Below are 12,612 nucleotides of genomic sequence, written 5' to 3'. Positions count from 1 at the left end.
CTCCCCGCCCCTTCCGGTAGTCGCCGTTTCTGCTTCCGTTGTGCCTGGCGGGCTCCGGGCTCGAGCGTTCCCGGGTGCGTTCCGGCTCCTCCGCCCCGGCCGCTGAGTCCGATCTCTGTCTCCGGCAACCGAGCAGAGGCCCAGCCCCGCCGGGGACAGGAGAGCCACCCCGGAGAACGAAATGTGCTGCGAGAAGTGGAGCCACGTGGCTGAAATGCTGCTCTTCATTGAAGACCGCGACGAGGAAGACACGATCCATTGCCTCTGCTCCCGGGCGTTTGTGGAGTAAGTCGTGACTGGCCTCTTCCTTTTTCTCCTTGCTCGGGACTCGGGGTGTCGCTGAGGTCGAGTGAGGCTTTCCTGAAAGCCAGATGACCTGCTTCTAGGCCTGAGTGGTGGCTACGGAAACTCGAAGCCCCTCAGTCGTGACGGGGTGGTCTCCTACTGCCATTGCTAAAGGAAAGATTAGTTCTGATTTTGATTTTTAAAGTGTGGTGGCTTTCATATGTTATTTCACACTTATAAACTAAGGCCAGTCTCGAAGTTGAGTGGATTGGACGAGGTGGACCGGGCCTGTAATCACAGCACCTCAGTAGCAGAGGCAGGATCAGGAGGGGGGCTCGAGACCAGCTTCAGCTACACGAGTAAGATAGAGGTGTGAAGTGTAAACCAATAGTTGTAGCATAATGAGACGAAAGTTCGAGGCAGAGCCCCCTTTTCAAACTGTAAAATCTTTTACAACAGAAATTCACAAATTATTTGAGATGAAAGCCTTAAGGCTGTTGACGGCAGTGGTGGGGGACATGTTTGTTAAAAATTGCCGGAGTGGGACGAACCGACAAGAAAATTTGGACCTAGACATTCTTTTCATTATGTTAATAATATGAATTAAGCCACCTAAGTCGGGTTGTTTTTTTTTTTTTTTTTTTTTTTTTTGGTTTTTCGAGACAGGGTTTCTCTGTGGCTTTGGAGCCTGTCCTGGAACTAGCTCTGTAGACCAGGCTGGTCTCGAACTCACAGAGATCCGCCTGCCTCTGCCTCCCGAGTGCTGGGATTAAAGGCGTGCGCCACCACCGCCTGGCTTTAAGTCGGTTTTTTTGTTTGTTTGTTTATCCCTAGAAAATGTGTTTTTACCCCAGTGTCACGTGCTTCTCAATACATTCAGATCTTTATGGAAGTGAATTTATAGCTTAAGATTTTAAGTTGATGGGTGCTCTTTCATTATGTACTCGGGGAAGAACTCTGAAAGTTCCTCAAAATAAAACACCATGTTAAATCTATTATCTAAAAATACTGTCCTTATTATAGCTGGGTGTGCAGTGAAGGTTTTTGTTTTGTTTTGTTTTTTTGTGTGTACTCCTATTAGATGTGCTGATGGGCAATTAAGAGACTGAACCGGGCTACACGGATTTACCTCCTAAGCAAAGGAGATCAATATTGTATTAAGATAGTTATCTACACAGTTATGCAATTAGTTATGGCTATGAAACAGGCCTGTGGTGCTCTGCTATGAATCTGTGGCAGGATCGAGAGTGGAAATTATGCAGCCTTGGGAAGGGAAAAGAACTCCTCCATCTAGGGTCTTTTTGAAGACTATGTCAAGTCAAAGTCAAGAATGCCAGCATTTTTAACAAAACTTGCTGGGCAGTGAGATGGCTCAATGAGCAAAGGCCTTTACCCCCTATAACACTGAGGACCCGAGTTAAATCCCCAGGACCCACGTGGTGGGAGGAGAGAATCAACCCCAAAAGTTTAAGACAGGGTCTTACCAAGTGACTCTGGCTAGCCTGAAACTCACTTTGTAGGTCAGGCTGGCTTCAAACTCCCAGAGCTCTGCCTGCCTCTGCCTCCCAATACTAGGATTAAAGGTGTGTACCAACACGCCCTGCTGTATATATTTTTCCTAAGAGAATGCTAAAATAATAGCCATGTTTAAGCAAAAGCATTTATGGTCTTCCTAGTTCCCAAATACTTTCTAGGAATGGCACCCAAGACTGAAATTTTACTTAGAGTAAAAAATCTTAATTCCCCTAGACCAGTCATTCTCAACCTTCCTAATGCTGTGACCCATTAATACAGTTCCTCATGGTGACCTCCCAGCCATAAAGTTATTTTCATTTATAACTTTACACTACCTTGTACTACTTATAACTGCAGTTTTGATGCTGTTATGAATCATAATGTAAATATCTGTGTTTTTATTTTACACCAACCTGAACCGCTGCCCTAGCTATAATCCTATATCATCAGAAGCCACTCTGTAATCTTATCTAAATTTCTTAGCGACCCTCTGAGATAGAGCACCAGAAGCCACCAGAAACATGGCTGATGTGTTCAACTGAGGAACGAACCCCAAAGATGAGGTCTTTGAACCATTGGTTCCCATCTAGTGGCTCAGTTTGGGAAGGTGGTACATCACTTGGGCAGGCTTTGAGAGTTCATAACTGTCACTTCTGGTTTGCATTCTCTCTGCTTCATGTTTTCAGTTGAAGACGGGATCTCTCCACTTCCTGTTCCCGTTGCCTGCTGCCTTGTCTCCCCTGCCATTATGGACTCTCCCACTGGAATCGTAAGCCAAAATAAACTCTTCCCTACGTTGCTTTTGGTCGTGCTGTTTTACCACGGCAGCAGAAAGTAATTGGGACGGAAGTTGGTGTCAGAGAGTGGGCTGTTGCTGTGAAGAACCTGGCCGTGTTGGGTTTGGCTTAGTTTGGGGGGATGTGGAAGACTTTGGGACTTTGACTAGATAAGAGGGTGAGTGCTATAAGCAGAGTTTAGCTGTAGTGTCGAGAGTAAGGCAGACTGTGGAGGCCCGACTTGAGGGAAACAGGGACTGTAATACTAACTCAGCCAATCCTATGATGTTTTGTTAAAATCTAGCTATTTCCAGCCTGTGTCCTGAGTTGGATTCATTTCTTTTGCAGAGAAACCTTCAGGAGTACATGACATTGAGTCTGATGTGATTGATACTGACTTCCCTTACCCAGGTCAATAATAAAAAAGAGCAGTGAGGCAAAAGGAAATAGAAAATGTAGTTTGGAGAGAAAGGGATCGCTGGACAGCTTATGTTACAGCCCAGGCTGTGCTGGGAGAGAGGCGATAACTGTTAATGAGGTTAGCACAGTTAGGGAAGCCTCCTGCTCTGCACCAGGACAAAGTAGAGTGCCATGGGCTTCACCTAGCCAGCTCCCAACTTGTGAGAGAGAAGGGTTTCAGGTTTCTGCTCCTGGAAAGCAGCTGCTCACAAAAGCTGCTGCAGTTGTGATCCCAGGAGCCCAGGATCCATCCCAGCCAAGCAGCAAAGCGCAGCAGTTCTCTATGTGGTGGTAGCTTTGGAGTCATGAAAGGTGTGAGAGAGCGGGGTCCTGGATTCTTCCTGAATGGTTTCAGAGAGCCTCTGAGAGAAGCCAGGCAACTTGTTACATGGCTGGAATCACTGCACAAAGTGAAGGCCCTAAAAAGCCATTGCCTGTAGTGAAAATGAATCCTTAGTGGAGACCCCAGTTCATGAAGATGCTAGAGCCATGAAACATCTGCCAAGACTTAATGCAGGGTGTGGAAATAGCACAAGAAGTGGATGTTGCAGTCAGCAAGGAGGTGGAGGACTGACCCATCTAAGCCCCCTTTGAAATTAAAAGTTTGAGGCACAGGACATGGACCTACAGTCTTGCTTTGGTCCATCGTTTCCTCACTGTGCCCCATTTTTCTTTCTGTGCCACTCTGTGTTGCAAGTATATAGTTTGGTTATTGACTTTGCAAGGTGGGTACAGTTAAGAGATTTGCCTTGAGTCACAAAAATCTAAAATATGAACTATAGTTTAAATTCAAAATCTCAACTTTAGTTTCTACTGAATGTGGGTATTCATTTCATGTCATAAAATTGAACCATGGGCTGGAGAGATGGCTCAGTGGTTCAGAGCATTGCCTGCTCTTCCAGAGGACCTGAGTTCAATTCCCAGCAACCACATGGTGGCTCACAACCATCTGTAATGAGATCTGGCGCCCTCTTCTGGCCTGCAGGCATACATGGAAGAAGAATGTTGTATACATAATAAACAAATAAAATCTTAAAAAAAAATAAAATTGAACCACAATTATAGATTAGAGACAGTCTAGGCTTCTACACCATCTTATATATTTGGACCCCCTGCCTACTTCCCTCTCTGTCTCCTCTTTTTCGACCGTTTTCCTTCGGCTTCGTAGGCTGCCTTTTATTCCCTGTAGGCTTTACTCAGAGTTCAGGTTGCTAGGACAGCTTCTTCCTTTTCACACTTACCCCATTTGTTTCTTGTAGACCTCTCGCCAAGGCCATTTCTCCAAAGAAATCTGTCTGTAGAGAAAGTTTATGTCAGTTTCAGTGAGTAGAAAGTGCAAAAACAATTCTGTGTTACCAGCAACACCCAGAGGGCTTCTTAGAGACAGCTACTTAGATGAAGACAGAGTGTTTAACTTAAAAGCAAAAAAGAATCTTAGGAAGCTGGGTTGGAGGTTAAAAGATTTTAACACAGAGGTTAAGCATGAATATTCCTAGAGAGAAGACTGCTTATGAAAAGGAAACACCAAGAACTTGGGATTCTCACAAGTGTCTGCTCTGCCTTCTGCAATATTTATATTGGTTACTTTGTTGCTGCTGCAGTAGAACACCATGACCAAGAGCAACTTGCGCAAGAGTTTATTTTGGAGTACTTTTCCAGAGGAACAGTGCACGTAATGGGAGGCCCGGCAGCAGGAAACCAGAGGAACGCAGTCTAGAGGTGGGCATGGCTAAATCCTGCCCCAAGTGATACATTTTGTCCAGCAAGTATGCACCACCTTCCTAAACACTGCCCCTACCTGGGGACCAGTTTTCAAATACCTGAGCCTATAGAGGACATTGATCATTGAACCACAGCTTTGTGGCACCCACAGGCTCATGACCTCTGTTTGGGTTTGTGTTGTATATGTGTATACAGAGCTTATATATGAATGGGTGCACACACTGTCTGCTTGAGGGGGCCAGAGGAGAATGCCTACTGCTCTCTTCTGTCCCTCTCTGCCTTATTCCTTTAAGATGGAGTCTGTCACTGAAACCCTCAGCTTGCTGATTTGGCCATTGACCGTCCTTGCCAAACCCTGGAGTGACAGGCATGCACTGCAGGGGTTCTTAGCTGGAGCTGATTTCTTTGTTCCTCTACCTACCCAATTTGGCCACAGTATTGTGGTTTGAATGAGGGTGGCCCCATAGACTTGTGTGTTTGAATCCAGTCACTGGAACTATTTGGGAAGCATTAGGTGTGTCACTGGGGGTGAACTTTGAGGTTTCAGACACCCACACCAGGCCTGGTCAGAATCAGTCTACTTATCTGTGTTGTGTGTCATGATGTGTTGGGTCCCTGTCCCCCCACCTGCTGCCTGAGAATCGGAATGTAGAGCTCTCCAGCCACATTCCCATCTGCTTCCTGCCATAATGGTCATAGACTAAGCAAACCCACAATTAATGCTTCATTTTATAAGAGTTGCCTTGGTCGTGGTGTCCCTTGACAGCAGAAGAACTAAGAAGTATCTCAAAGACAGCGTAGAACTTTACAATTCTACTAAAAAGTCGAGAAATTAACACAAAATAACCTAATCAATAAATGGACACATAAGACATTTCTCAAAAGATTAGATACAAATTATCAATAAATGCATGGGAAAATGTTCATCCTTAGACTTCAGGAAAATTTAAAACCCAAACTACTTAGAGATTCCATTTTACTCTGGAATAATTGTTCTTAAGAAAACAAATAACAGTCCTAGCAGTTCTCTAGAATTGAGTGAGAAAAGCTATAGAACTATTGGATGGAATCATCCATTATGAAAATCATCAAAAAAACAAAGTTACCTGGTAATCCAGATAGACCACTTCTGGTAATAGAGCCAAAGGAATCTAAGTTCACATACTATAAAGTAACTGCTTATTGTGTATATTGTGGTAGTACTAGTCACAATAACCAAGTTAGGAGTCAGTCTAGGTATCCTTTAACAGATGAACAGGTAAATCAGCTGTGGTCTATAAAGAAAATGAAGTTGTTTCTTGAAAGCAAGTGAACTGTGGATAATCATTTTCTCTCAGATGCAGAGTCTAGATTTTATGTATGTGTGCACATGTAGGATCTACACGACATGAGAAATAAAATGTGGAGTATTTGGTGCATGGTACAATATGTGTGCCAATATTGTACCACTGTAGCATCCAGGTTGGGGACAGCTAGAGAAAAGGAAAGTGGCTGGCAGGGAGGGGAGCAAAAGATAATGGGGGACATTACTGGTGAAAGTAGATGGTAGATTTGAAATCCGTCAATGTGCAATGATTATGCTAATAAAACTTTTTAAAAGAAAGAATTAAAATGCATAAAATTTACTAGTGAATCTCTGTTGCACTAATAAAACAAAAATAATAAAGCCCCAGAGAAGAAAACTTTTAAGCATGAGAATGAAATGATTGTATCAGTTTGCCCCGGCCATTACATTAACATTTTTAAAAGATTCAGCTGGTTTATAGAAGGACCACTCAAACTTAGAGTGGGGAAGAGAATATAGTAGTTTCTAGCCTGTTGATTCAACTGCCCAGAACCAAAATAATCACACAGAAACTGTATTATTTAAATCACTGCTTGGCCCCTTAGCTCTAGCTTCTTATTGGCTAACTCTTACATATTAATTTAACCCATTTCTATTAATCTGTGTATCACCACAAGGCTGTGGCTTACCAATTAAAGTTTCAGTGTCTGTCTGCTGCGGGGTTACATGACTTCTCTCTGACTCCCTCCTTCTTTTTCCCAGTATCAGCTTAGTTTTCCCTGCCTAGTTCTGTTCCCCTATAGCTCTGCTATAGGCCCAAAGCAGTTCCTTTTTTAACCAATGATATTCACAGCATACAGAGGGGAATCCCAGTATAGGCTTTATAGTAAGACCATATCACAACACAATTTTTAAAATTAGAAACGGCAATAGAAAAGGGATGGGGGAGGATGAGTTGCTCTGGGGATTGGATTGAGAAGAGTAAAGTAAGGGAAGAGCATATAAAGGACAAGAGCCATTCATCAGAATACAAAATGTCTATACTATGAATGTTAGATTGTGTGCTTAGAATAAGGCCTACAAGCCTTAGCCTTCATTAACACCTTACCCCTCCAACAGCTATTTCTAAAAGTTGTGGTTTATTGGCACGTTGTAAGGAGTGCTCTTCTATTTCTGTATATTCATATTTCTTAATGTTGGTGTAGATTTTTTTTCTAAGACAGATTCTCACTATGTATCCCAAGTTAGCCTCACCTCAAACCTGTGTATTCTTCCTGCCTCAGCCTCCAGGGTACTGGGATTATAGATGGGTGACACTCTCCCTAGCCTGACATTTAGTTCATTGAAAGTTATAGTCCATTGCCATTGTTGATACTGCTTTTCATACGATCTTTAATGTTCCCAGTGAGAGACCTTTTGGAGTGGCTGTTATTGCCCACATGACATGACATGCCCTTGCTCTCCGGGCAAGTTGATTCTTTTAGTAGGTAGTAGTACTTGCCTTGAGTTTCTTTCCATTATTGTGATGAAAATGGACTGGAATATTTGCAACTTAGAGGAGAAAGGGTTCATTCCAGCTCTCAGCTCCAGAGTCCAGTCTGATGGCAGAAGATACAAAATAATCCCACATTAGTTCAGAATTATGTATAATAAAAGGCTATTTATTTAGGGGAGACTTATGGATCACTATCCTAGATCACAGTCCTCTGCACGAAGGGGGAGCAGGAACAGAGTCTTAACAGCCAGAAGTGAGAGCTGGAAGCAAGAGAGCGAACACAGGCTTTACAGCTGCATTTATAGTATAAGAGACAATGCCCAAGTGGGCTATTATCACAGGTCTCATTCAGACCACAGTTGGAAGGGAAAGGCAGTATGAATGCATGCATGCTATTCTGTCCATTTTCAAACTTCAGAATGCCCAAGATCAGACGTGCTGGGGAATGATACCACCCCCCTGTGGGTAGGCCTCCTACATCAGTTAATGCAATTAAGATAACCCTCACAAGCATGGGCCCTTCCAGGGGTTCTGAATCGTGTCAGATTGCTAGTAAAAGAACCGTCCCAGAACTTTAAAACTAATACCTGTGTGTTCGTTGTGTTTGTTGTTCCTGTGTCTTCTCAGTACAGTTACACAGTATCCATATGAACTGTAGTATATATAGGAATGTGTGTGTTTGCATATATGTACACATTCAACATTCTAAACTGCTTCTATACTTGCTGTGTATGTAATGCCATGAGTTTATAATACTGAACCAATATCTTGGGTTCTTCACAGCCTTTCAGGTTTCCAAATAATGTCTTGTATTCAATATATTCTTAGCTGACCTCGTTTAACAAGGCAATTCTTAGCTGTCTTCCTCAATATGTTCCCCTATTTGTTCATTTTAGCCATAATGGTAATCATACTGACACTCCATATCTGTGGGTGCCAGTAGACAAAACAAACACTAATGCCTGTATGAGGTTCCCACTCCTTTCCTTACCCACAGTGCTTGTGTTCCTGGTAGATAGTGGGACTAGCATTTGCACTTTATCTCCTTCCTGTTCACTGTTCTGTGAGTAGCTATCACCTTATATTTCATAACAAGCACACAAGAGTTTTATTTTATGAAGTTTGTTGTAAGTTCACCAGAAATTAGTATCAATGCCAGACATGGTCATTCATACCTATAATCCTAGCAGTTGTAATACTCAAAGGGGGTGATCCTATGGTGAGACCCTATCAAAGAAAGGAGACAGGAGGAGGTAGTTTTCAGCTACAATGTGTAGTACACGTTTATATAGTGTTCTGTAGGTTTATTTTAGTAATGAAATTCCAGTTATAGTAATTAAAAAACTTAGAAATAGGAAAATTTCCTTAAAAATGAGGAAAAGCTGAGTAAGAATTGTGTAATAGATATTCCTCCTATTATAAGTACATTGCAGTATGCATACAGCTTTATATGTGTAAGCTCAACCTTTCCACTATTGGAATATATTTAGATGTTACCAAAAACCATATTTTCCCCTAATATCCAGAAGAAATTCCAGGTGATTTTAAAGGTTAGTAATTCTAAGTGCTATCATATGTTTTATATAGTCAATTTTTACAACTCCGTGAGAGACATTATTGCCTCTATGTAGGTAATAAAAATGCATTAGCAGGGGCTGGAGAGATGGCTCAGTGGTTAAGAGCATTGCCTGCTCTTCCAAAGGTCCTGAGTTCAATTCCCAGAAACCACATGGTGGCTCACAACCATCTGTAATGAGGTCTGGTGCCCTCTTCTGGCCTGCAGGCATACACACAGAATATTGTGTACATAACAAATAAATATTTTTTTTAAAAAATGCATTAGCAGGCTACTATTCTATTTTTTTAACCATTTTATTAGCTAATCTTTGACTGTTAACCCATTCTTCTTTCCGGGTTTATAGTTAACTTATTCCAATGGACTATTTATTTTGCTTCACAGGGATCGAAAACTATACAACTTGGGATTAAAAGGCTACTATGTCAGAAGCAGTGACAATAATGCAGGTAATGTAAAGAAGACTGCACGGCCCTTTTATTTATATATATTTATGTATATAACTTGTGCCGATATGTTGTGCTTGCTGGCATAAAGTGGTGAATAGCATGAATAGTAAGCAAATCTGTAATTGTAGACCCTGCCCTCACACTTGCGTGCGTACACATTTTAGATCCCCGTCAAAGCTGTCTTTTCCTGTAGCTTGTATTGGCTTGGCTTAGACTTTCCTTTATCCGCCATTCCTTCCTGATTTGTAACTATTAGCCTGGAATGGGAAACGTTTTTAAGCCTTTCTTTTCTTTCTTTCTTTTTTTTTTTTCTTTATGATACTGGTACTTTGCCTGCATGCATGTAAGTGTGCTGCAAGCATGGAGCACCCTTAGAAACGAGAAGGCACCAGTCCCCCGAACTGTAATCACAGGTGGTGTGGGCTACCATTTGGGGTTGGGAACCCAGCCCTGACCCCCCAGGAGAGCAGCCAGTCAGTCCACTGAGCCATGTCTCCAGCCTGAATTTGAAGTTTAGAAAAGCAGAAAACAGAAAAAAACTCTGTCTGATTTTTACAGTAAAGGTAGATTAGGATGAATCCCTAGCAACCATCTCCACCCGGCCTTTTGCCTGAAGTACTAAGACAGAATTTGGTGTGTACTGTAACTTCACGTTATACCTTCTCAGACTTCCCCAGTCCGTTTCTCCTCCCACATAAACTTAGGTTTCTCAGAATGAGCAGAACTGCAGCACAAGTTAAAAGCCAGACAGCCCCAGTACAGTCTGTCATAGTTGCCTTCGAATACTTTCTCAAAGATAAAGCGAGGTTTCTTACTGTGCTGTAGAAATAAGGATTCTGTGCGCACTAGACTGCTACTGGACCTGAGAAGATGTGTTCTCATGAGAGGACCACAGAATTAGTACATCTGTGCTGGCCTGGACTTTCACAACTCCGTTAGAAGGAATAGTTAGTGGAATACCCTTCACTGCTTAGATAGGTGTCTTTTTGTCCTCACTGAAGAAGCTCTTTGGTAGAATTTCATACATGAGATTTCTTTATTGATGTCTATTTCTGTTGTCTGAATTCTGAAGTTGGAGTATTTTTCTTTTTTATTGAGTCAAAAACATGTGTATGGGGTTTTTTGTGTTTTTTGTGTTGTTTTTTAAGGCAGAGTCACTATATATAGATCAGCTGGCCTGAAACTTTGTTTATTTTTGAGTTTTGGGGTTTTTTTTTAATATGTAAAACAAGTGTGGGCAAATCATGTAAGTGTTCTGGATCTCAGATCCTGAAATGGGGATAAGAAAGGCTGCTTTTCCATTTTCCCTACAATGAAGCTAACAGATGCTGTCTGTAGGAGACCAAGCTACAGAAGAAGAGGAAGATGATCATTCCCCTGGCACCACAGAATCACACAGCAAAGACATGAGCCCAGATGAAAGTGAACTTGATTCAGAGGCCAAACTCATGAGAAGTATGGGATTGCCAATTCAGTTTGGAAGAGTGTCTGCCCATAAGAGTTTTGAGGTATTAATCTATTTTTACTATTTCTATGTCTTGCTTTTCAAAACAAAGAAAACAGTGTAACATATTCTGTTTTTATTTATAATCAAATTCATTCATTGTTAGAACATTTTACTCATATATATTATAACTAAATGGCAAGTTGGGATAGATCCCATGTGTAACTTGAATTCTTCATAAGAATCGCTTGTGTATTAAAGACCCACCGTGGGAGTTTGGGTGTGGTTTTGGTTATATTACTCTTCGAATAGACTCAGGCTTGTTATCTTTGCTCTGATGTAGGTGTCTGTGAATACTAAAAATAGTTACAGTAGACTCAGGCTTGTTATCCTTGCTCTGATGTAGGTGTCTATGAATACTAAAAATAAATTTAAAGTGAAGCAGAAAAGGAGAAAGCACCAGAAGAAGTACTTGGATGAAATGATCCGAGAGTCGTGGAGAGATGACTGTGAAGACGATGGTGCTGTAGTGTCAGATGACCCCCCGCCAGTTGAGCACTGTGACAGAACATGTGAACTCCAGAGCAAAACAGATACTGAGACAGGAAACCTTGCCGTTGAAACTACACCGTCCGCAAAGCTGGAGGTCACAGAGAACTGGGAAAGGTATTGGAATGAATATGGAGAAGGGCTGTTGTGGCAAAGCTGGCAGGAAAAGCATCCAGATCAGACACAATCTTCTGAACCTTGGAACCTCCCCGATACAAAGGAAGAATGGGAGCAACATTATAGTCAGCTTTATTGGTATTATCTGGAACAGTTTCGGTATTGGGAAGCTCAGGGTTGGACTTTTGCGGCCTCACAAGACAGTGGTCTAGATGCTGATGCTCAAACAGAAGCTGACAGAAGGGACGAGAGCGGCATGAAAGTGGATTTCCTGTCTCGTTCGTCTTCACCTAACACTGCTGATGATGAAAGCTCTGGCTCAAACGATAAAGATCACGATGACATACTTGCTGGAATTAACAATATAATTCTGAGTTCGGAGGAAGTAGAACAGAGCCAGTTAGAGTCCTCCATGCACTGTGACAAGAGTGGCAGCGGCAAAGAGTGTGCTGCCTCTGGAGGACATGGCCCCAGTAATGGAACACCCAAGGAAAGTAATGCATCAGACCAACCAGCTCAAGGTAGGCTGGCTGTCCAGACTTACTCTGTCAGGTCATGGTTATCAAGCAGTCTACTAAGTCTCATGCAATAGCCAGCTTTATTTAGAGTATCAGACAGCTTATACTCTGAGGAATAAAAGAGAGTCACTTGAGCAAAGTGTATCACAAGGACAGGTGCACGTAGCAAAAACGTGTTTTTCCATAGGCGCATAAAAAAGATAATAATAGCCAGTTGTAATGAATAATCTGAAATAAACTCCTATCTGCTACATCTGGGAGGAGCATGGAAATATGTTCCAAGACTCTTGGAAGATGTCCCAATATCTCCCTACTGTTGACCTTAAGAAATGTGCCTGCCAGGTCGGTGGGAGGGCCCAGCAGTTAAAGGCACTTGCCTAGCAACCTGAGTTTGAGCTCCAGAATCCACATAGTTGGAGGAC

The 12,612-nt window shown here is 42.3% G+C and overlaps 1 protein-coding gene across 2 annotated transcripts in view; it reads left to right on the top strand.

Annotated features, from left to right (window-relative positions):
* Window positions 1-32: 32 nt before the first annotated feature.
* The window catches only part of Tgs1 (trimethylguanosine synthase 1), a 33,823-nt gene continuing 21,243 nt past the window's right edge, over window positions 33-12,612 (top strand). Inside the window, exons 1-5 of one of the 2 annotated variants that reach the window (XM_050165818.1) lie at window positions 39-285; window positions 2,487-2,569; window positions 9,498-9,562; window positions 10,901-11,070; window positions 11,413-12,193. In XM_050165818.1, coding sequence (XP_050021775.1) covers window positions 10,969-11,070; window positions 11,413-12,193 — 883 coding nt within the window. In that variant the 5' untranslated portion in view covers window positions 39-285; window positions 2,487-2,569; window positions 9,498-9,562; window positions 10,901-10,968. Of the gene's footprint in view, window positions 286-2,486; window positions 2,570-9,497; window positions 9,563-10,900; window positions 11,071-11,412; window positions 12,194-12,612 lie in introns of both variants that reach the window. The other variant, XM_050165812.1, reaches the window with a different exon arrangement.

This window comes from Alexandromys fortis, unplaced genomic scaffold, assembly GCF_014885135.2.
Source record: "Alexandromys fortis isolate MF-2015 unplaced genomic scaffold, M_Fortis_MF-2015_v1.1 scaffold_18, whole genome shotgun sequence".
Lineage (NCBI taxonomy): Eukaryota > Metazoa > Chordata > Mammalia > Rodentia > Cricetidae > Alexandromys > Alexandromys fortis.
The sequence above is the reverse complement of the archived record's forward strand: the minus strand, read 5'-3'. Positions and strand labels throughout refer to the sequence as shown.